We start from the raw sequence: 21,876 nt of genomic DNA on the forward strand, positions 1-21,876 counted from the left end.
GCCAGGGGAAGGTGTGTAAGTTCTTGCTGCAGTACTCTGCATGGAGTACAGCTTTCCACTGGGAGCAAGTCATGTACCATCGCTCATTCATTCTTTATGCCTGAAAAGGAATAACTTTTCTGATTAGATATGCCTTTGATAACAAACTTTCAATGCCCAGAGCCCAACTGTGTCCCATGATAAGCCTCAAATGGGCAGCAGGTAATTCCAGCAGCATGGGGAAATCAAAGCAAGCCCGAAGCCCGCACCCCACCCACCCCACACCACCTCCACAGCTCAGGTGCTGTGACTGGAGCACAGAGAGGGAAGGGAGGGAGCGTGGACAGAGTACACAACACTCCAGTGCACAGCAGATAAGGACAAATTCAGGGAGTTTTAAACAGCTATAAACTGTGCTAAAACAAACACGAAAGCCAGACCAGCTGCCCTCACAAGTGCATCAAGCTTGCTACAGTGCACCTGAAGATAAGGATCCCAGTCCAAGACTCAGCACATTTTGCAGCCTGAAGCTTCAGACATTCCCCCAGGAGGCAAAGGGCATTTCTTCCAGCTGCCTTAAGCCAAGAGGTTGAATCACAGAACAGTTAGCTACAGAAACACTGCCTGACACTGCCCACAAATCCCCAGAAGATTGTTTTCTAATTAGGTTCATTTATTTCAAAAGCTAAAACCCTAAAAGAGAAAGCCACTGTCATTTTTGGATGCATGCCAGCATGTTCCTCACTGAAATCTCTTACGTACCTTTCCTTGAACTAATTATAGAACAGGTCTCTAAGTGACACGTCATTTTGTTTATGGGTTGCTTTCAGATAAGATCAGAAGCAATCACCAAGTTTCGGTGTAGGCTGTTGCATCATAAAAAACTTTCTCTGAGAAGCCAGACCGTAATTCCTGCTTGCAAGCTCACACATTAGCTTTCTACTAGCTATTATCTTTAACCTAAAGGTAAAAGGACTGTGTGGTGACGTGAGCAGAAAACATTTAAAGAAATGACAATTGCCTTGGTGTGGATAAGAAATAGTAAGGTGACATGCCTCTGCTTAGGGTGCTCTCAGGATTCCACTAAGAGAGAAAGGTCCTCTCATCTTCCTACAAGGATCAGTAACAGTCAACTAGCATAAATCTGTTCCCAAAAGCCAAAGGTATACAAAGGCAGGGGAGAATCACTCCAAGAAACCAGAAATGACTAAGTGTCAAAGCCTTGCCAGGTGGAAAATCAGCAGTTTCTTTCTTGGCAGCCGCCTTCATTCATCTGCTAGGTGATTTTGGCTAACCCTTTGAGAATTACTGCTGTAATTCTCCAGCTGGTGCCTGTTCCAACTTGTATTACCATTCATTCAGTGCCCAGCTGCATTACCTGTGTTACTCAGCCAGTACCGGAGGCTGACAAATGAGGTGGAAGAACTGGCAAGCAAATCAGTCCCTTCAATACAATATCCAAATAGTCACATCCACTTAGTTCACAGCAGCTTTTAAATCAGTGTCACATTTGGTGGTCACTACACAGAGGTACATCCTTCATGTCAAAAGGGTTCCAGCTCAGCATTTCCTTCCCTGCCCAGCACCCTACTTCAACTCATCATCCCATAACAGCCTCTCAGGACCCTTCGCTAGATGTTCAGTTGCTGAGTCCCTTCTGATCTAGATCCCAAACTGATCATTCTTTGCAGTGACAGTACACAGGTGCACTGTGGCTACAAGCCAAAGCTGAGCTGACCACTCAAACCAATTGTTTTTCTGGTACCATAACCTGGCTGCTCAGCCACCAGAACTGCTGCCTGATGTACGATCCCAGGTAGGTCACACTCCAGCTGCACCATCACTGATGACCGAACAGCTGCCCACAGAATTCGGAGCAAAGTTTAAAGCAATAGGGGAGACAGAAAAAACAAACACACCCCCACCCCACAACCAAAACCACAACACCACAAACACATCTGCACACAATATGGTCCCCTGGCTCACGCACAGCATCTCTGTCCAAGGCATTTTACTCCATCCTGCAGTCCCAGCTGTCCTGACCTGCAGGGCTGTTCACAAAGGAATGTCCTTAATATACCACGCCGCTATTCTTTCCAGGGTTAACAGAGCACTCTCAGAAAATGCCGTTTTCTTAATGTATTTTCAAAGGAGCATTTGAGTGCTCCAAGAGCATAAAGCCTTCAACAGTAGCATTTAAACCTTTTCTCACCCTCAACCCTCCTACCCTGGAAAGAGACAACTTGAATAAATTTACTTTGGGACACAAAGTCCTGCTATTCTACAGGCCCTGGGAACCATTTGGTTACTTGCCCACTTGATTGATTTAATTTTATTGCAGGCTGAGCTAATATGTTCGGTAGATGGCCTCACACACGACACAGAAGTTGGATGGCAGAGACACTGCCAAGAAGCTATGAGTTTTACAATTTAATCATATACTTTAAGCACATCACATGCCTTAGTTATTTCAGGTAAGCTAGTGTGCTAAAGAGTTACTAATTAGTGGTTTAATTCTTCAGGAAGTGATTCTTCATTGCAAAGCCTTACTCAGTTAGTTGTTTTAACCTCTGACAAAAGTCCTAAATAATTCCTTTGTCAGATTAAAATGAGTAGTAAATGGATCAACTTTCAAATTTGAAAAAAAAAAAAATCTTAGTTTCCCAAAACTCCATTTAATTTAAGCCAGCACTTAAAGGAGGAGAGATAAGAAAAAAATATACAGATGTGCAATATCAAATAGAAACTAATTCTTTTAAATGTTTCAGTCACCACACGGCTCAATATCTTACACCAGCTGAACTGCACAGCCAGGAACAGATGTCCCCTTTAGTGCACCAAGAACAATCCTTCTGGAGGCTCAGTGTAAACATTTTTGTTTCAAGTAGAGTCAGCTCAATTCAGAAATATTTCAACTAAACAGCACTGGATTAAGCTAAATTGAAGGTCAAGTGCTACAGCTGGACCTGTCTGAAGCATTCCTGCTGCTAGATAATGCTTCCTAAAACAAAGACTTTGCTCCTCCTTTATGCACAAACTTAAACTTCAGTAGGGAAGTAACAAAAGCACATGAATGAGAGCTCAACACTCACGTGCAACTTGTTATTTCAGGTCTGATCCCACTTCCCCCCCCACCCCAGTCCGAAACTTGTACAGGCATTTGTGAGGACCAGAAACCTGACAGGAGCCCTGTGGGATTAAACAAGTAAAGCTGGAGATGCAAACAAGCCAGCTGGGCTGGAACAACCACTTGAGTGTGGCTCTTGAGTCAGTATTAAAACTGTTGGAAAACAACCAACTCCTCAGAGAATGACATCACTTCTAGGAGCTCTGACTTTTGGGTCATTCCTCTCTACCATTATTACCTTTACACAGTCCTGTTAGCTGGCCACACCTGCCAAATTTTTGGTTCTTTCTGCATAGGAAGATACCATAAGGACACCCTTCACCTACAGATGGAGTGGCCATGGTACTGCTAGAGAGCCCAGCTGCAGAGCACCAGCCACCAGGCTGCCCTCCACCTCCCTGCTGCCTCACAGCAAGCTGCTGTGGAGCCCAGGTCCCTCCAGATGCACTTTGTTCTTGTCCTAGAGCCAGGCCAGACCACAGGATGAATTTGCTCCTGATCTTTTTGCAGAGAAGCCTTATGTGGAGTGGAAGATCTGTACAAATCTGGGAGGATAAACTCCATGGGGTGCCAGGGAGAACTAGTCAGGCAGATAAGAGTGGCCCCATCAGCATCTCAGTTTCATTTACAAAAGACAGGCAGGAAATGTGGAACAAGCTCACTTAGCATAAATTTATACCCTTGCTTGAAACAATAACCATTACAATGGGGAGGAAGGCAACCACAGGAGAAGTTCATCAAAAACATGCTGAACACACTGGTTTTAATGTCAAAGAAGCCAGAGATGGCAGATGGCTTGCACTGAGTATCAGGAAGGGGCTGGCAAATGAAGCATAACCAAGGCTTGGCCCACAGGAGAAAAGAAGAAACACAGAAATACAGCTCTTGGACCTTGCTAACCTCGGGAAGCACCATTGCAGCAGAAGCAATGGGCAGGAGAACACCACCAGCATCTTCCCCAGACAGACCTGCCTCAACAGGAAGGGAAGAGGACCTTGGCTAAACCACCACTTCCACTGTCAGCATTATCTCTGGGGCACACTGGTGAAGAACAGTCACTCAGATATTTTTACTTCTTAAGCTACGAGATGCTACGAGGACAGGGAGAGGAAGTCCAACATACCACATTCTTCCCTCCTCCCCGACTCTGTTTCTTTCCCCGCCCAGCTTTGAGAAAGTACATGATTTAACAACCTCCTCAAATAAGTTCTTCTAAGCAGCATTTTCCTTATAGGCTTATTAGCTGTGTTTGTATTTTGTTGGTAGATATGCAGCTCGGGTAGTAAAATATTGGCATTCTGAGGGATGGTGTCTACACCTCTTGATAAATATAATACCCATTATGTTTCAACACCTTCTTTGATCTCAGCTGACTACAGAGCAAGAATCCCTTCACTGGGTTGAAAGCTCAGGGTTCCTCAGTGCACAGTTTGTGACTCACATCCAGTCTACCTGTGAAAATAACTATGCGTATTGTAAGAGTGTAAATACATACTTGTGTATATAATACAGAGAGTGTATACAACAAGTGTACATAATAAGACACTGTATTATACACAGAGAATGAAAGAAAACAGACTGAACCACAGTAAACCAACTACTAGTAAATAACCTATCCACTTCTGGAGAAATGCTTATGGCAACAAAAATTAAGAGCCTTCCACTCTTTTGCAGAGACAGAAGTAGCAGCTGGAGCATCTGGTGAAGCACACAACAGTGAGGTATTCCTAAGGGCTAGGAAGACACAGAAATGAAGTGGTAAGCTACACTTTTCTTGTTCTGCAAAGCAGCTGAAGTTGAGGAGCCGAGCGAATTGTGTTTAATTGCCAATAGAAAAATCTCAAGAGCAAACTATGGCTATGTATATGCAATTAATTTTGTCCACATGAGAATGCAAGGGGAAGTATGGGTCTGGTGTTTGCGACTGAAGACCCATCCCATTACGACCACTGAGAAACCTCAGATCTACAGGCAGGAGATATGATCCACACCCAAACAAAACAGGGATTCTAACCCATCCAACTCTGTATCCAGATTCTTTTTGCAGATGAGGGAGTTGCAAAACAGGGCATAAATTATGCTAGAGAAAAGGTCTTTGATCCTTGCTCTAGTGTTCTAACAAAGCATTCGGCATTTCTCTCTCTCACTTTATTAGGGAGACTCCTCTCTGGATGGTTGCCTGTTTACTGTTTGCGTCTCTACCCAGAGGTAAATATACTATAATATACATCTAGGAATTTGTGGAAGTGTTTATATGTGAATGCACAAACTGCAAACTGATAATCTTGAAGCGAAACAGAACAGATACGTGCTTTGCTTTGAATGTCTGTCATCACAGCCCAAATTTTGCAAGTATCTGTAATAACCTTCAGATAAACCTCTGTATCTGAAAGAAGTGGTTTCAAGATTAAGGTGTTTCAGGCCCACAAATCTCTACCTATAAAGTTTATCCTGCCCATATCCTTAAAAATACCCTACTATTCCTGTAATACTAAGGATGACTTGGAATCTCTTCCTTTACAAACCCCCAAATGCCTTGCATCTCTTTTTGTATTTAAACTCATTAAGCTGCTGCGCTTGCTAGAGGTGTAACCAGGCAAGTGAAAGGACTGGAGCCCAGCAGCAGTGTCTCTCCCTGAATCTTTGCACATGGGTCTGCCAAGTTCTAGCAGAGTTGGGTTTCTGACATTATGTATAGATTAGACAGAGTCTTCCCTATACAAAAGATACACTAATATGTGCCAGCGAGGGAGTTTTTGTACAAGCTGCAGGGGCAGCTCCCTGTAATGTCCTTATCTGACACTTAAATTCAGCAATATTAAAACCTCTGCATGTGGTCAAGACTTCTCTCTTCACCCAAAAGTGCCTCAGTTTTACCAAGCGCTACGGTGGTTCAGGAGGTTACACTTTATCTAGAACTAGTCTCCCTCTCTCTTCTAAGCACAACTGACATTTTTAAGGAAAATTTTCACATCATCTCAGAGTAGTGTGAGTGCACCTGCAAGCATGCAGGGCTGTCTGAGTGACCATCCTTTGACTCTTTTCCTTCCTAAAATAAAGGAATTCAATTCAGTGTTTCTGGGCAAGCAACAGGGATTGCAAACAGCCCCCTACCCTCCCCAAAATACTTTTGCACATAGGCAAGACACGAGCTTGTAAGGAGTCGTGCAACACTACCTCGTCAGGATAACACATTTGAGTTTCAGCTTGTAAGTACTCAGAAACACAAGAAATTCCCTGTTGCCTTGTTTCTAACACTGAAACACTTTTCTGCTTAACCCGCTACTTCCACTATTAAACTACTTTATCTACTGTCAGAACTGAGCTGATATCACCAGAGCAAATTTAAGAGATACACTCAAGACCTTTCCACTTCCAAGCCCTTTTCCGCAAGGCATAAACTCTAGATCACCTACTGACATCCCAGATTCCTCCGGTACAAACAATGTATAATTAATTAACAAAGATAATTACCGTAGATCATCTTCAGGAGGAAGGAACAAAAAAGCCCAATCTTTGTGATCTTCTCTGCACCACACTTTGGATACTGAAGCAGCAGTGTTTTCTCACTGTAGAAATCTTAGAGATTGGTTAAATTTGCACACTCAACTTCACCTTAATAACCTGAAACATTTGGGTAACATTTAAAATGCACACAAAAAAACCCCCCACAAAATAAACTCATCTCACTTTATATTTTGAGTCTTACAGCTACAAGGGAAAGCTACATTCCAATACACATTTCTTCCAAAGTAGAGAACTGCACCTTCCACACACAAAGTTTACCAGGTAGATCTGATGAGCACTACCCACCCTGATTCACACACCCCAGCAGCAGCTTCAGTCTGCTGGCCAGGCAGCCCTCTGCTTCCACACCTCTTGGTACCTCAACAGCATCAGCAAGAAGCTTAGCACAACATCACCAACCTCCAGCATGACTTCCATCTTCTTCTGAAAACTGGCTTTCCTAATAGCACTTATTTGACTTGTACCCAGAAGTCTCTTCTTCCCATCTTAAGAAGCTCTCATGCAGCTGTAGGATCTGTTAAATAACTAATTATAGACAGATTTCAGTCACCTGTTCTTGTCTCAGGCAACTGCAGCAAAGCCTGCTCTTTTGCCTCCTGCTGCCCTTCTTTTACCAGGTGGACGCAGAGTAGGGTGGGGTGGGTTGAACACCATGAGTGTGTAGAGTCACCACAAATGTTACAAGGTTTACACACCAGATTATGTAGGAAAGGAACTGTTATGCTAGGCTCAGGTATTCTAGGCACTGCTGTCTTCCATCTTCAGAAAAAGAATTAAAAGACAAAAAGGAAACAGATGCACTCCCAAGAGCACCATCAAATTTAGAAGTGACCACAATCAGGAGGTAGGATCAACACCCTTTGTCCCTCTTCTGCTCATTAAGCAAATTCTTATTGTCCATTTTTCTGAATAGAGCTGCCAGTTTTGTTGTTTTCAGGATTATCTTTCCTTCACCCGCGTGCAACAGCATACATTGCAAACACTCTCGCTCCTAATGGCATCCTGTGGACAGGACTCATCCCACCAGAAAGCTCTTCCAGAGGTTCACGTCTTCACCTGAACCTGAGCAACCTGATCTAGTTGAAGATGTCCCTGCTCATGGCAGGGGGTTGGACTAGATGAGCTTTGAAAGTGTCTTCCAACCCAAACTATTCTACGATTCTTCCAGGGTTTCCAAAACACCTGCAGCAGCCTCAGGCATGCTCATCTCCCCGCTGTGCTTAGCTAACCATGGCCACCATAACTGCAGTCTGCTTTCAGACATGGCCTTGCCTTAGAGAGACTCTGCTGAGCACGGCCTTACTGGGCTTCCCTGGCCTAAACAGCTCAGGGATGGGTCTCAGGCTGCTCTGTCCCTTTCCTGCCCTTCTTCAGCTGGTGATGGCCCTGCCTGGGTATGTCACTAATTGCAGGACTCAGGCAGCCTCCTTGGGGAGTGTAGGGTCATGTATGCTGTGGCAGTAATGGTACAGTGCAGCGGAGCTGAGCTTTATTGTAGGTAAGACCATTGTTTGGATACTGTTGTAATTCAGGTTCCCCTTGAGAAGCAAAACCTGTTCAGTGACTGATACAGAGTGAAAACGGTTGAGTTCTCAGCACAGTAAGTGGAGTCTCGTTCCACTGACAACTAGAAATAGCACTGGGGATATGTGTGCAAAAGTTTACATTGTCAGGCAAAAGTAGACCCGGATTTTCAGCTGAAAAATCTGAAAAACTAAGGAAAGCTGATATTGGTTAAAAGAGTTGTAATTCAAGACACTTGCTTGGCTCTGCGATTTAGCTCTCTGAATTGTACTTTTCCTTCTGCTTTTATGTCTGTCTGGATGGACACAATGTGACTCCAAACAGCCTCAAAAGAGACACTGATAAATATAGAAACAGAGGCTTGAGCACATAATGAGCAGAGCCCTGGTTGGTGTCAGTGACTTCAAGGGGAACTGAGACTCTCTTCAGTCTTTAGCCCAGTATATGCACAGAGCTAGTGACAGACCTACAACACAGGAATGACCACACTGTAACCAAAAACTTTTATTTCCATATTTAGTCTGATTACTTACCCCTTATGCTTCACAGAACTTTGGCCATGAAAACAGATTGAGTTGTTTCACAGCAAATTTTAGCTTTTCTTCCTGGCTCAATTGCAAACTAATGCTGCTTTTGTTCTGCTCCCTGCTGGGGATGAAATTTTTCCATCCAAATTGATTCATCTGCATTTTCTTTATAAAATCATTTTATGAAACAGGTTCAGTCAAAGTTCTAATTTAAGTCCACATTCTGTTCTGGAAATATCTAGTTTTCTATGCTTTAGAAATGCACAGAAACCTTCTACCATACCCCAGTCTTCCCCTAGAAAATATAACACCACAATCCAGTAAGAGTTGTCTTACATGATAGTGTCAGATTCCCCCATTTGTGCAAGTTTAAGTATACTTTCAACTAACTTGTAAAAATTTATAAAAATAATTAGTATCAAAGTTATTAAAGTAACAGTGTGCGTGAGATGATTCTGGCTTCCTGCTCTGTCTGACTGTTCACCAGCAGGCTACCCGCACCCTGCTTCTTGCACGTCCTCGAACTGGTTGATAGCATCTCTGCCCCATGTCCAGGTCACCCGTACAAAGTATCTGTCACCTCAAGGCCTCGGAAAAGTCATTTACCTAAAGTGGGAATGACAGACCTTCTTTCTGGCGTACTGGGAGAATAACTATACCAAAGAGTATGAGAAACCCAGGGACAAGGGTTGGCAAGACCCCTGAGTGCAGCTAGACAGACCTGCAGAAAAAGGCTCTGTTTTGTCAGACCTTTTGCAAGATGTCGCAGTGGAAGGGAGACGGGGCTCTAGCACAATTTTTAGAAATCAGGAACCACTCTGATGGGAGTTCATGGGATCATAGAATAGTTTGGGTTGGAAGGGGCCTTCAAAGCTCATCTAGTCCAACCCCCCTGCCATGAGCAGGGACATCTTCAACTAGATCAGGTTGCTCAGGTTCAGGTGAAGACGTGAACCTCTGGAAGAGCTTTCTGGTGGGATGAGTCCTGTCCACAGGATGTCATTAGGAGCGAGAGTGTTTGCAATGTATGCTGTTGCACGTGGGTGAAGGAAAGATATTCCTGAAATCAACAAAACTTGTAGGTCTATTCAGAATAATGGGAAATAAGCATTTACTTATTGAGCAAAAGAGGGAGAAAGAACATCTTCACCTGAACCTGAGTTGAGAGAGACCAGACTCATCCAGGACTTCTCTCTTGCTGATATAACACCTTTTTCACATTTCTACTTTTTTCAGCCAGACTTCAACTTGCTTAATCCTGTCTGCCTGTCTTCACTTCCCTGCATCCCCTTCTCCATTTGTGAACTGGCCGATTAATTAAAATCAAATCTGACACCTGGTCTCAAAGACTAAGAACCTCAGAAGCTGGGAAAAAAATCACCGGCTAAGGAGACAAGCTCAAGCAGCACCCACACTGACAAAGTGAAGGCAACTTGCAGACAGCAACATCTGTCCTGCTGCACAGCTGGCTGGGCACTGAGCACCCAGAGATCTCAGCCCTGGCATGGCACATGCTGCCTCCTGCCTGGCTGCGAGCAGGAGGACACGGGCAGAAGAAGGAGAAGGAAGAGAGGCAAGAATGACACAATGAAGCCATATTATAGGAAACCTGGTGTCCCTAGCTCTCCTGAGCACTGACGAAGTTGTCTGTTTTCTTAATTCCAGGTCAAGCAGACACAACGTGCTATGCATTTGTTGGAGAAACTGTCGTTTTGCCGTGCACCACTACCTCTCCTGGAGAGCTGATCCTTTCCAAATCAATGCTCTACTGGCAGATTGACTCAGTCTTAGTGCACTTTTTCCACAATGGGCAAGATTCACTGAGGTACCAGGACACACGTTACCACGGCAGAACTAGTCTTTTTTTGGACCAGATGAAGCATGGCAACTTTTCCTTAAAGCTCTCCGATGTGCAGTTATTGGACACAGCTGTATATACTTGCATCTACAAACAGACTGGGGACCATCCCAATGAAACACAGAAATCTAAAATTAATCTCATTGTATCAGGTAAGATTTTTTTTGGTTCAGAGGGAGGGAGTTGAGGGCAGTATTTCTCGTTGACAAGCCATATAGACCATCGACTGAGATGACTTCAATTTTTAAAGCAAATCTTCACTTAGTTCCACTCTGATCCTTGCTTTTCTTGGAAGAATAAATTAGAAGGAAAAAAAACCCCAACATCTTTGTTAAGCTTCAGCACAGCATATCCACAGAAGTAGCAGAAGACATTAATGAATAATGTGGACTCCCCAGCTTTTAAGCATTTAGTTATTTACGGGTTTGTTTTGTCCTAGACCCACCTTGTCCCAGAGGAACAGGAGACTTTATTTCACTATTTGCACTTTGGTCGGTGAAGCAAGATCTGTTTCATCTCTGGCAATTGGATCCAAAGTCCAGGCCATATACCCTTTCGGATGAAAGGCAGTTGCTAATTACCTTTGTACTGGCAGCTGGAAGATCTGGATCTGGTGGCAAGGCTGGACACATGCAACAAGAATTATTAGTTTTCTTCCTCAGGAAAATGAGTGAGACCATAACACATGCTTGAATAATGTCAAGCAGCTGAGCTAACATGTTTGAATTACCTACAAGCATGGCCAGTAGAATGATGGGGCATTGGGCTTGCACGGCTGACCAACTAAAAAAGCAAATTAAAAAAAGGGGATACAAGTCCAAACAAATAATATTTGTAAGATGTCTTGCTTGAATAAATCATCTGGAAACTTTCATTATGGCCACACCACACACATTTTATTCAGCTTAAAATAGAAAAAAGTTATTTTCTAGTAATATAAACCCATTAATATCTTTGTTTTAATGCAGGTCATTCTCAAGAGAAAAACATTTTTGAAATGTGAAGTGAAACACTTTTGTCCAGAAAACTTCAAATTGAACTGTTCTGCAGCTTTCAAAATGAAAAAAAAAAAAAGTTTTGAAAATGCAGAATCAAAATCTTTTCACCATCTCATTTTTGGGAGCAGCAAAGCATCTTTAATTCTGTGATGATATTTAAACTTTTATTTTGTTTGACAAATGTATTCTTTCTCAGAAAAAAACCACTAACCCTTAGAGCAATTATCAGTACTTTTTTCTGTTCTAGGCTTAAATAAATAACTTTGGTTATTGTGTTTTCTTCCAGCTCCGCCTAGCACTGAGGAGGCACCTTCCCCTTCTGGTAAGGCAACACTCCTTAACCTGCTAAATGTCTAAGTGATCATCCAGTGTTTTAATTTGAATTTGCAAGATTGGTAAAACATACTGAACAGAGAAAGTCCAACGGACTTATGGTGCTTGTTCTCTCTAAGTCTAGCAAAATCTAGCTGTCCCAGACAGGAAAAAATATCTTCACTAAGACAGACTTAGACCATAGAAAGAAAAATACTGAAGTGCCAGCAGTCACTAGTCCATAAAGCTACTCAGCATAATGGGCATCATAAAAAGCAATAAAAACCAAGTAACATGGAAGCCATTCGGTTCTGGGAGTTAAGGCCTTTGTAAATTACCTTACTATGAATGAACTACCAGATCAAGAGATTTGGAAGGCCCTTTTGGGTAGATAAAGTAATAAATATTCTAAAAATACAGGATTAATGGCTCTACGTAAGTTTTTCTGGGAAAATTAAAGTAGATCTCACCCAAAGGCAAGTCTGAAGTATAGTGCAGATGCTAACGTCTAGGTTTAATAATGATGGAGAAGTAACTACATTAGGGTCATTTGTAAACACTTCTGGAGTGAACGCAATACAGAAGGGCTGTCCAGCTCTGACATGCCGTCATCAGCAAATTCTCCTGTAAAAATCCTGCTTGTAAGCCAAATTATTCTTATTAGCTCTACAAAATCTTAAATTGGTATCAAACCTGTAACATTTTGTCATATAAAAATCAATAGCTGCGTGTTGTATTTTCCTCGCTGTAGCTGAAAGATACAATCTGCGGCGATGAGGAACGATTCGTACAGACGCAGAGAGAGATGCACAGGCACAGAGTTCTTGTTAGCAGCAAGAGCAGAGCCAGGCAGGCTGAGCTCACTTTTATTAACAGTTCTCAATTTATAGGTTTACAGATATAGGCCTGGACGTTTTTATCAAAAAAATGTTATCCCAAACACACCACACTCATGTCGTGACTGTTTTCAGTCACGTTCCCATGCATATCTTGTGGGCAGCGTTCCAACCCACTCATTCACACACCATTCACACATCATACATATGGGGTATCATTCTCACTGGCCTGGGCTATCACTCCTTACACTCATAAAAAACGTACTTCTGTATAATCTGTCCAAGGCCCCTTTAGCTGGAACTGCACATCCTGCTGTTTCCACAGCAATTCATTACAGAACAATAACTACATTACAGTTAACGTATTAAGTTCAGCCACAATACGACATTACAGCCAGATTAAGCTGCAATAAGCTCAAATAGAAACTAAGGAAGAGAAATGTTCCGGTGTTTTATCTCATGATCACACAGAAAAAAACCAGCTCTGTACTTCATGAGCAATAAATAACTTGAAAAATCACAGGAAATATCCTTTTTAGACCTAAGATAGCTCCCCAAGCTGGCTTAAAGGTCTTTAAAAATCATGAAGTTAAATTCAAGACAGTATCGTGTGCCTTCAGTGAAACAGCACATTATAACACTATAAAAGCAAACAAAACAGGAGCTAGAATATCTCTAGCTGTTACCTTCCACAAGAAATAACAAATTATCAGGAGTCAAACTTTTTCATGCAGTAGCAGTGGAAGTTTCTCAAAACCAAAAGGTTAAGTAGGCTGTATTTAAAGGAGATGGTTGTATGTTTGACTGAGCTGAAAACTTTCTGACAGCTTTTCCTCAATGTAAGCTATTTCTTACAGTGAAAAGTTATTTTCATTGAAAAAAACCAAACAAACAAAACCTAAAACAACACAAACAAAATGCACAAACAAAGAAAGCCCGATTAGAACAAGGAGGAATGCTTCAGCTTTGCTATAGGAGAACAAACCAAATCACATCCTTTGCACACTTGAAGGTTCCTGTACTGCTGGATTTTGGGGAAGGAAGAAACAAAAGTCTAACTTTTGAAACGTATTTTTTTGTAAAAAGGAAAAAATATTTCCTGTTGTCAACTTTTTATAAAGCTACAACTCCCATTTTTTTTTTAATTTTCAGCAATTTCTTAAGAAAGGAAGAGAATCTGTTTTGTATTAGTTGTTCCTTTGGAAGGGGCTTAGAAAAGTTAAATGACCTACTGAGAACAAAGACATAGTACGCAGAAATAGTTCTCAGACTTTGAAGTCATCATAACCAGATCAGCAGATATTTATTATTTTTAAATAAAACAGAAACAGTTTTGATTTGTTTCACTTCTGCTTCACTTCTGTTTATTTATTTGCTGGATTGATTAGTTTTCCTAATGATTTTAAAGAGCCTAATTTTACTGTCACTCTGGGTTTCTTGTGAGACTCCTCTGGGTCGATCAAATCTTGTTTTAATTTTTTTCTGGGAAAAATGAAAGTGCCTAGGCCTGGAAGAGGTCACAAGAGGCCAGGAGACTTGCTACAATCCTACATTTATTTCAAAGCATTACAGAGGACTACCCGATGTTTCCTTGCTTTTTACACTTTAATACCACAAACTACTTCTAGGAAGAGGGGGAGGAAGCCCCCCTGCTAGCGATAAGTTAACTGCAGCAATGTAGTGAAAGCTGCTACCATAGCAACAGGAGCAGCTTAAGAATAGGTACAGAAAACAATATACAGCCTGATCTTCCCAGAGAAGGACTTGGACCTAAACACTTAGAGGAAAAATTTCTCTACACATGAAGTCAGGGGTTCAAAATCTTTTTTTTTTTTTTTTTACTGGTGTATTACATCCAGCACGGGTCGCAGCCACCATCTGTGCCAAGGATAATCTGTGCCCTGTGTCCACATTGTGGCTCACGTACCAAGAGTTGCACACTCACGGTGTAAACATGTAAATGTGTAAATTATTACCGTTATTTACGGACTCTTAATTACAATGCCTACCTCAGGTCCTGAGTAGGTAGAATGATAATGTATTATATACGCTTTTAGTTGTTCTTGTTGTTGCTCTATCGGGATTTTAAACAAGTATTCTCAGTCATCCAGAAAAGGAAATTGTGTTCATTGTTGCTGAGTGTCTGTGCCTGTTCTATGACGGAGAAAAAAATGATTTGTCACCACACCTTGCGACTATTTTTTCTGGATGGTACACACACCCACAAAGGGGAACTTTGAAAATGAGCCAAAATCCACATGATACAGTCTTTCATCAATGCATTCACAAACAATATATCACACAAAATTCAAATACACTTCTTGTCAAGCCGCTAGTTACATGCTGACTTTCTCTTTTTTAATTTTTCAGGACACAGTCAGGTTTCCTCCAGAAGCCCTGCTGATGCACCATGTCTGGCTGTGCTTCCCATCTTCTTCTACCTCCTGGTCATGCTGGGGGTTTGTCACTTGTAGCTGGGGAAGCCAACCTTCTCTTTGGGGAGTTCTCCTCACCAGAGGACCTCACTGGGCAGGACAGCTCTGCAGGGTTAGTGTGACAACTGTTCCATGTGGAAGAAGCACCAACAGCTGAAAACAAGCCTAGCACTAGGTGTGTATGTCCTGCATTTTGGTGTTCCACAAAACCGAAGGCAGCAAAACTCAGAGGTGGCAAATCTGATTTTTCATTTGTCTCCCGTAGCCCAGTTTTAGTGCTGCCAGTATATTTTATTTTGGATTTTGTGGTTTTGCTTTAATGACAGGATAAGAGACTCACAAAACTACAAGGTCACATTATAACTGACCTCAGTGAGATCTTTTGCCTAAGATCTCATCTGCTGTCCTTCAAGAGAATTGAAAGGAGCATGAGGAGTGATTACCCTCTGTGTCAGATAAAAACTGGAAGTCGGAAGATACTCGCATTTTGTGAAACGTAAGGATGGAAACCTTGTGAAACTTGAGCCTGTGGAACTTTAGCTTCTACTTTTACCCTGAAGCGTCATGGGCTATCAGTAACGTTTTTTCCACAAGAAATGTGTTTCTTCATCGGAAGGCTGAAGCTGACCTAGGAAAATGAAGGACATTCATGAAATATCAACATAGAGGAAGGAAGTGATGTATTATTACAAAATCCACTTCTAAATAAGCCAAAAGCTTTAGGAGGTTGAATTCAGTATTTTTTCTTTTGTCATGAAACACGGAAGGGTAAATGTTATCATCACGCAAAAGCTGTATTCTTAAGCTAGAACTGTGCAATAAGAAGTTGTTACTGTGACAATGTTACTTCTTGAAAAATGGTACCTTTGGAAGAAAAAAAAGAATTAAAAGCTAGTAAGACTAATTGTAGCAGGGACATCTTCAACTAGATCAGGTTGCTCAGAGCCCCGTCCAGCCTGGCCTGGGATGTCTCCAGGGATGGGGCATCCACCACCTCTCTGGGCAACCTGGGCCAGTGTTTCACCACCCTCATTGTAAAAAATTTCTTCCTCACATCTAGCCTGAAGAAAATGCAGAAGTTTTGTTTCCGGCCAGAGCTGCTGCAATTGCCCTGTTACAGAACCAAGAAGCATCTGGAGAACTACTGACCCGGGCTGGGGAACAGCAGTGACTGCCCCCCACTCCTCCTGGCTGAGCCATCAGGCAGAGGGAAGTGACTCATAAGAACGCACACATAAAGTCGTTTTGATTTGGAACAGTTCCACCCTCTTTCCAAAGGAAAGACAGGATTGTTTTTGCAAAGAAGGGAACGGAATTAAAATAGAGCTTAAAATGGTATCCATTGAGGTAAAGGACTTTCTTAACAAAGGGCCCTTTCCCCATGGTGGGGAAGAGAGACAAAACCCGGTGCGCAGCCTGTGCTGCTGCAGCTGCAGTGAAGCTCAGTTGGTACTTCAGCTGCCCTGGGTACAGAGCAGCTTAGCGTAGCAGCTGGGGTCCCACTTCACAGAGAGATTTGAATAGAAGAACTGTACATACTGTGATTGTCTTTTGTGTCCTACACTCCAAATATTTGTCTCAGATTCCGTGTATTCAAAACAAAAATTGATTAAAAATAAAAACCTAAAAAGGAAAAAAACAAAACAAAACAAAACCCTGATGAGGGCAATTGCTTGGTCTCTAAGAGCTCTTTATTTGTATTCCAGTTGTTCCTACAGTTAGCTAGGCTCTCTGTGCAATCAGAGAGTCAAAAAGGTGGCATCTGTTCAGGTCCATTGGTCCCTAAAGTCTGAACTGCATACCCTCATCTCAAGGACCATATAACTTGTAAAATCTAACAGCCACTTAAGCAGCCCTCCACTTTTCAAGAGGTGTTGAGGCACACAAACAACATGAGCAGCTCCACTCACAAGTACAAGCTGTGTGACTATATAGCTGCATTTCTCAGGCAAGCAAATGATTAATTATTTCAATACCTTTATTTAGGCTGGCAGGGCTAGAATAGAGCCTCGCTGTTGCAGAGAGGGACAGCCCAGTCATACATTTAAGAGCAGCCACTGTGCTGGCTGGTGCCTACAAGGATGCTCAATTCCCTCCATCCTCTGCCTCATTCACCCTCAGAAGCGATTCCCCCCGCCTGTGCAAGCTGGCACGAATCACAGCAAGGACGCGAGCAGATGAAGTAGGAGGAATGAAAGGTGGGGGGAAGAAGACTGGATGACCTCTAAATGTTGCTCACAACCCTACTTTTTTATGACTCAGATTTGCAGCAGCGCTTGGGACGTTAAATGTTCCTGTTTATTATATTCTCCCAGCGCAGTAGTTAATGCCACTCCCAGTAGTAATATACGGCCACCATTCTGAATTCCTGGGAGACTGCAAGGGAAGGTTTGAATGACTAGCAGACCTTGATTTGGCCTTCCTTGCCTGGGTGGTGACACAGCAAGCCTCTGTCTTTAAGTTCACTCAAAGTGTGGAACGTGAGCAGCGCACACTTGTCGTGTTTTCCAGAGTTTCATCACTTATGAGAGGGACAGCTTTGAAAATGGAGGAGCACAAAAACAATTCGCACATTTAAGAAGGAGGAATCTCCACTTCTCTCGCCTGTAGTATCTTTGTGGGCCACACCTACATATTTCATATTGCAAGATCATAGACTGATAATCTGCCACATTAAAGAAATTAAGAAACCCTTGAGCATTATTCTTACAAAAGAACAAGTGTAAAAGCAAGTTCATATTTTCAAGTTTGACAGCAACACTGGTAAGAGACAAGAAAGAGTTATTTTCCTCATGTTGCAGTTTATCCAGGTTTATACAGTGAGGTCGGTTTAACTGGTTAACACTTTTTGCTGAGCTCCTTTCGGTTCCACGCAATGTGGGAGAAATGGCCCATATAGATCATCAGCAATAAATGAATGTAACACATTCAATGCAGAATTTTCACCATTATTTCAGCTAAGTCTGAGGGCAGTCATTCACATGGCATGATACTCAGCAGTTTCAGAGGGCTCTGAAAAATACTGAAAATAAGCATGGAAGGTGATTATTTTTAAATATGCAGCAGGAAATTGCGTTTCAACTGTTTCAGCTTCTGGGATTGTCTAAGTTCAGCCCCTTCTCTTCCCCTCTTTCTGCAGAGATTCTGACCACCACTGAAATCACCTTGGGAAAGATAACGTAATATCAGTTCCTTAATTCCTCTGAGGGCTAAGGCTGACCCATGCAACAAGCAAGCTTCCCCTCGGCCACTGCGAGCCACAGGAAGGAGGAATTAAAACAGCTCAAACAAGTTACTCAAGCCCTGGAATGCAGGCAACTCTCAATTATTTGCAGATGGAGGATTATCTAAGCTCCCACTCTGAAAAAATAAAAACACTATATATGTATACACATACATATAAGATACTCATAGCTTGCAAATGCACGGACTCTTGAAGAAACAGTGTTTCCTTCCAGGAGTATTTCTTGGCCTGACGAAAGTCCCTCCCTATGAACCTTGGGTTTAGGTCACCTTGGCTATAATAGCATTATTATTTAAAATCAAACCCCCAAAACCACCACCAACAAAAAAACCCTCACTGTGTACTTTTATGACTTTATACTACACTTTTCCTCGTTTTTCCGTAATTAGTAGCACAGGAAGGCTTTAGAGCTTAATATGGGATACTACACTAATTAGTCACTGTGGGGAAGAAATGAGTCTTAACAGGACAGCAGGGCAAAGGCGTTCATTAAGGATGCGATTGGATTTGCTATTTACTTCCCTTAAACAAGTCGGAAGCTGCATTTGTTTGGTTCCCTCTATGCGTCCAAAATGCCCCCACACACACGCCATAACCCAAACACGTCATAAGCCAACTACTTCACTGAGAAGGCAACAACTGGGACCTCGTGCCTGGGTGAGCGCACAGCGCCCCCGGCTCTGCCGGAGCCACCAGCCGAAGGGTAAAACCAAAAAGCGCATCTCGGTCTCTAACTCTCATTTCTGCTTTTAAAAGAGGGAAAAACAATCAAACAAAAACAAAACAAACAAACAAAAAACCCACCAAGCAATGCTGACAAATTCGTGAGCGCTGCAACAATCTGCAGGGAAACATTTTGTGAAGTGGTTTTTGCGCTTAAGTGTCAACGAGGGCAAAACGAGGCAAAATGGAGCAACCAGGGCGAAGTAGGGCAGGCAGAGACCCAGCTGAGAAGTACCAACCCCCACATACACCCCACAAGTTAACCCCACCGCTCCACAAGGACACCAACCAGGGTATTTATTACCACCGCGTTTCAGTGAGACACAGTTCTTAAATGCTTTCCGCAGATGAAAAATGCCAGGATCCATCAGCCAGATATCACATGCCTCCTTGTGGAGGCTTGAAGAAAACACCTTCTTCCACTTCTTATTTCTGACAGCATTTAACAAAATATATTCATCATAAACTTCTGTCCACTCGGCTGAGACCAACAAGCCCCTCAGCAGCTCCAAACAGCCCTAGGGAAGGAAAAACCCAACTTGGCAGACAAACGTCTTTATTAATCCCTAAATGCATATGGAATTTCCCTCCAAATTTACACTGGCTGAAAGCCAAAATTACAGTCTTACATCTTCCACCAAAGTCAAATGACCTTCTATCAATAAAAAAAAAAAGATGTCAAAGATCTGTACTCTCCACATTACTGTGAAATTAGAAAGAATTAAAAAATGAAAGGCAATGCTGGTGCACAATACTTTCTCCCTTAGAAAACATTATCTCTGAATGATGGAAAAAAAGAAGAGTAAGAAGATGCTCTAAAATGCGATTTTTTTTCTGAAAATAAAATGTTGTCCTTGATTTCCCCAGTGTATATCTGTTTGACCCATCCCCACCAAATGTCCAAGCCTTCAGCACTGACAACACCGTATGGGCACCTCACTTTTTGTAACTACCTCGAAAAAACATTTCGGGCGCTGAGGAGGAACTGGTTCCTTAAGTATTTGTTACAATGCAGAGCCCTGGTCTCAAACAGTCACCAATACTGAGGCCATCATTTTAAAATATTGCTGTTATTTCAGCAGATCAGATGTCCTGTCAAATTTAGGTAAGCTTTTCAATTTGCATATTCAGTTGTTGGCATGTGCTACTGTGATAATCCAACCTGGAAGTCACAAAGACAGGGATGAACATGACCAACACTGCATCTGCTTAGAAAGGGAAGCAGCACATTACTAGTAGTCTTCATTATTTGGTATCTGGATTCAAGAAAGAATGTCAGAGGACTGTAAAAAGAGGCACCATCTGGATCATCTAGCAAGCAACTTACAACAGCTGGTCACTGCATATTAGCAATTTCTTTAAAAAAATTCAATAAGGCATCTTTTTCCTCAGCAGACCTAAATCTAAGCAAGAGAAAAGAGAGCTTTATGCCACCACAGCTGCACTTACTAGGAACTGCAGATATGAGAAACCCTAAATACAGACACACTCAGCCCTGCTATGGTGAGGGGAGCTAATGAAAATATTCAACTCACAGTCACAGAATCACAGAATAGTTTGAGTTGGAAGGGACCTTCAAAGCTCATCTAGTCCAACCCCCCTGCCATGAGCAGGGACATCTTCAACTAGATCAGGTTGCTCAGAGCCCCGTCCAGCCTGGCCTGGAATGTCTCCAGGGATGGGGCATCTACCAGCTCTCTGGGCAACCTGGGCCAGTGTTTCACTACCCTCACTGTAAAAAATGTCTTCCTCACATCTAACCTGAATCTCCCCTCCTTTAGTTTAAAACCGTTACCCCTTGTCCTGTCACAACAGGCCCTGCTAAAAGGTCTGTCCCCATCCTCCTCATAGGCCTAATTTAAGTACTGAAAGGCAGCAACAAGGTCTCCCCAGAGCCTTCTCTTCTCCAGGCTGAACAGCCCCAGCTCTCTCAGCCTGTCCTCACAGCAGAGCTGTTCCAGCCCTCTGATCGTCTTGGTGGCCTCCTCTGGCCCCTCTCCAACAGGCCCATGTCTGTCCTGTACTGAGGGCTCGTGTTGGACACCGTACTACAGGTGACCTCAATTTAGATCACTCATATCAGATGATGGTACCATTAACACAGGCAGCTGTTGTTCTCCTCTCCCTCTACTGCAGGGATTTCAATACCATCTCTGTTTTGTCATACTTTTTGTCACCAAATTTCTTTTAAAACTGCTGCAGATGTAAGAAAGATACACATTTTTAAATGTCATGACATTTTACATGAACAATGACCTCCCATAGCCTGCTAAGCCTCTGCATATAAAATCTGCATTAAAAGCACCCACTTATGTACAAGCAAAGCTTATGGAGAAAAGTACATGCACTGAATCACACAGAGACAGTTCTATATTCCTTTTCTTACCAACTTGATACTGAAAATTTCCTACAGAATCTGACGCACAAGCAAAAAAGTTTCAGAATATGTCCAAAATCCACTTTATGAACCATGCCTGCTACCATGATGGTTTCTGTGTAGGATTTCTTTGTAACCACACTGGAGTCCGTGATTTGCAAAAGAGATCTCTACGAAAACCCCTAAGAAAACAGTGCCACATCTTTGAAGTGCGAATTCGGATCTTCTAAATCCTACCGTGATTATTTTAGAGACAAAAAATAAATTACATACTAAGAGGCTTCAGAAGCAAAACCCACTTATTCCACGAACACTCACTGAGACAGCTGAGCATATCCAACACTCATATTTAAGCTTCATTCATACTCTTTGCCCACCCCCCAACAAAAAATGTAATTCCACGTCCCT

General features: G+C 42.5%; 1 protein-coding gene across 2 annotated transcripts in view; it reads left to right on the top strand.

The window, feature by feature from the left end:
• Positions 1-15,383, top strand: part of LOC136003203 (V-set domain containing T-cell activation inhibitor 1-like) — a 35,895-nt gene extending 20,512 nt beyond the window's left edge. Inside the window, exons 3-7 of one of the 2 annotated variants that reach the window (XM_065658584.1) lie at positions 4,781-4,864; positions 5,262-5,314; positions 10,351-10,695; positions 11,828-11,863; positions 15,060-15,383. In XM_065658584.1, the coding sequence (XP_065514656.1) occupies positions 4,857-4,864; positions 5,262-5,314; positions 10,351-10,695; positions 11,828-11,863; positions 15,060-15,163 (546 nt within the window). In that variant the 5' untranslated portion in view covers positions 4,781-4,856 and the 3' untranslated portion in view covers positions 15,164-15,383. The remainder of the gene's footprint in view (positions 1-4,780; positions 4,865-5,261; positions 5,315-10,350; positions 10,696-11,827; positions 11,864-15,059) is intronic. The other variant, XM_065658585.1, reaches the window with a different exon arrangement.
• Positions 15,384-21,876: the final 6,493 nt, after the last annotated feature.

The sequence above is a fragment of the Caloenas nicobarica genome, chromosome 1 (assembly GCF_036013445.1).
Source record: "Caloenas nicobarica isolate bCalNic1 chromosome 1, bCalNic1.hap1, whole genome shotgun sequence".
Classification (NCBI taxonomy): Eukaryota; Metazoa; Chordata; class Aves; order Columbiformes; family Columbidae; genus Caloenas; species Caloenas nicobarica.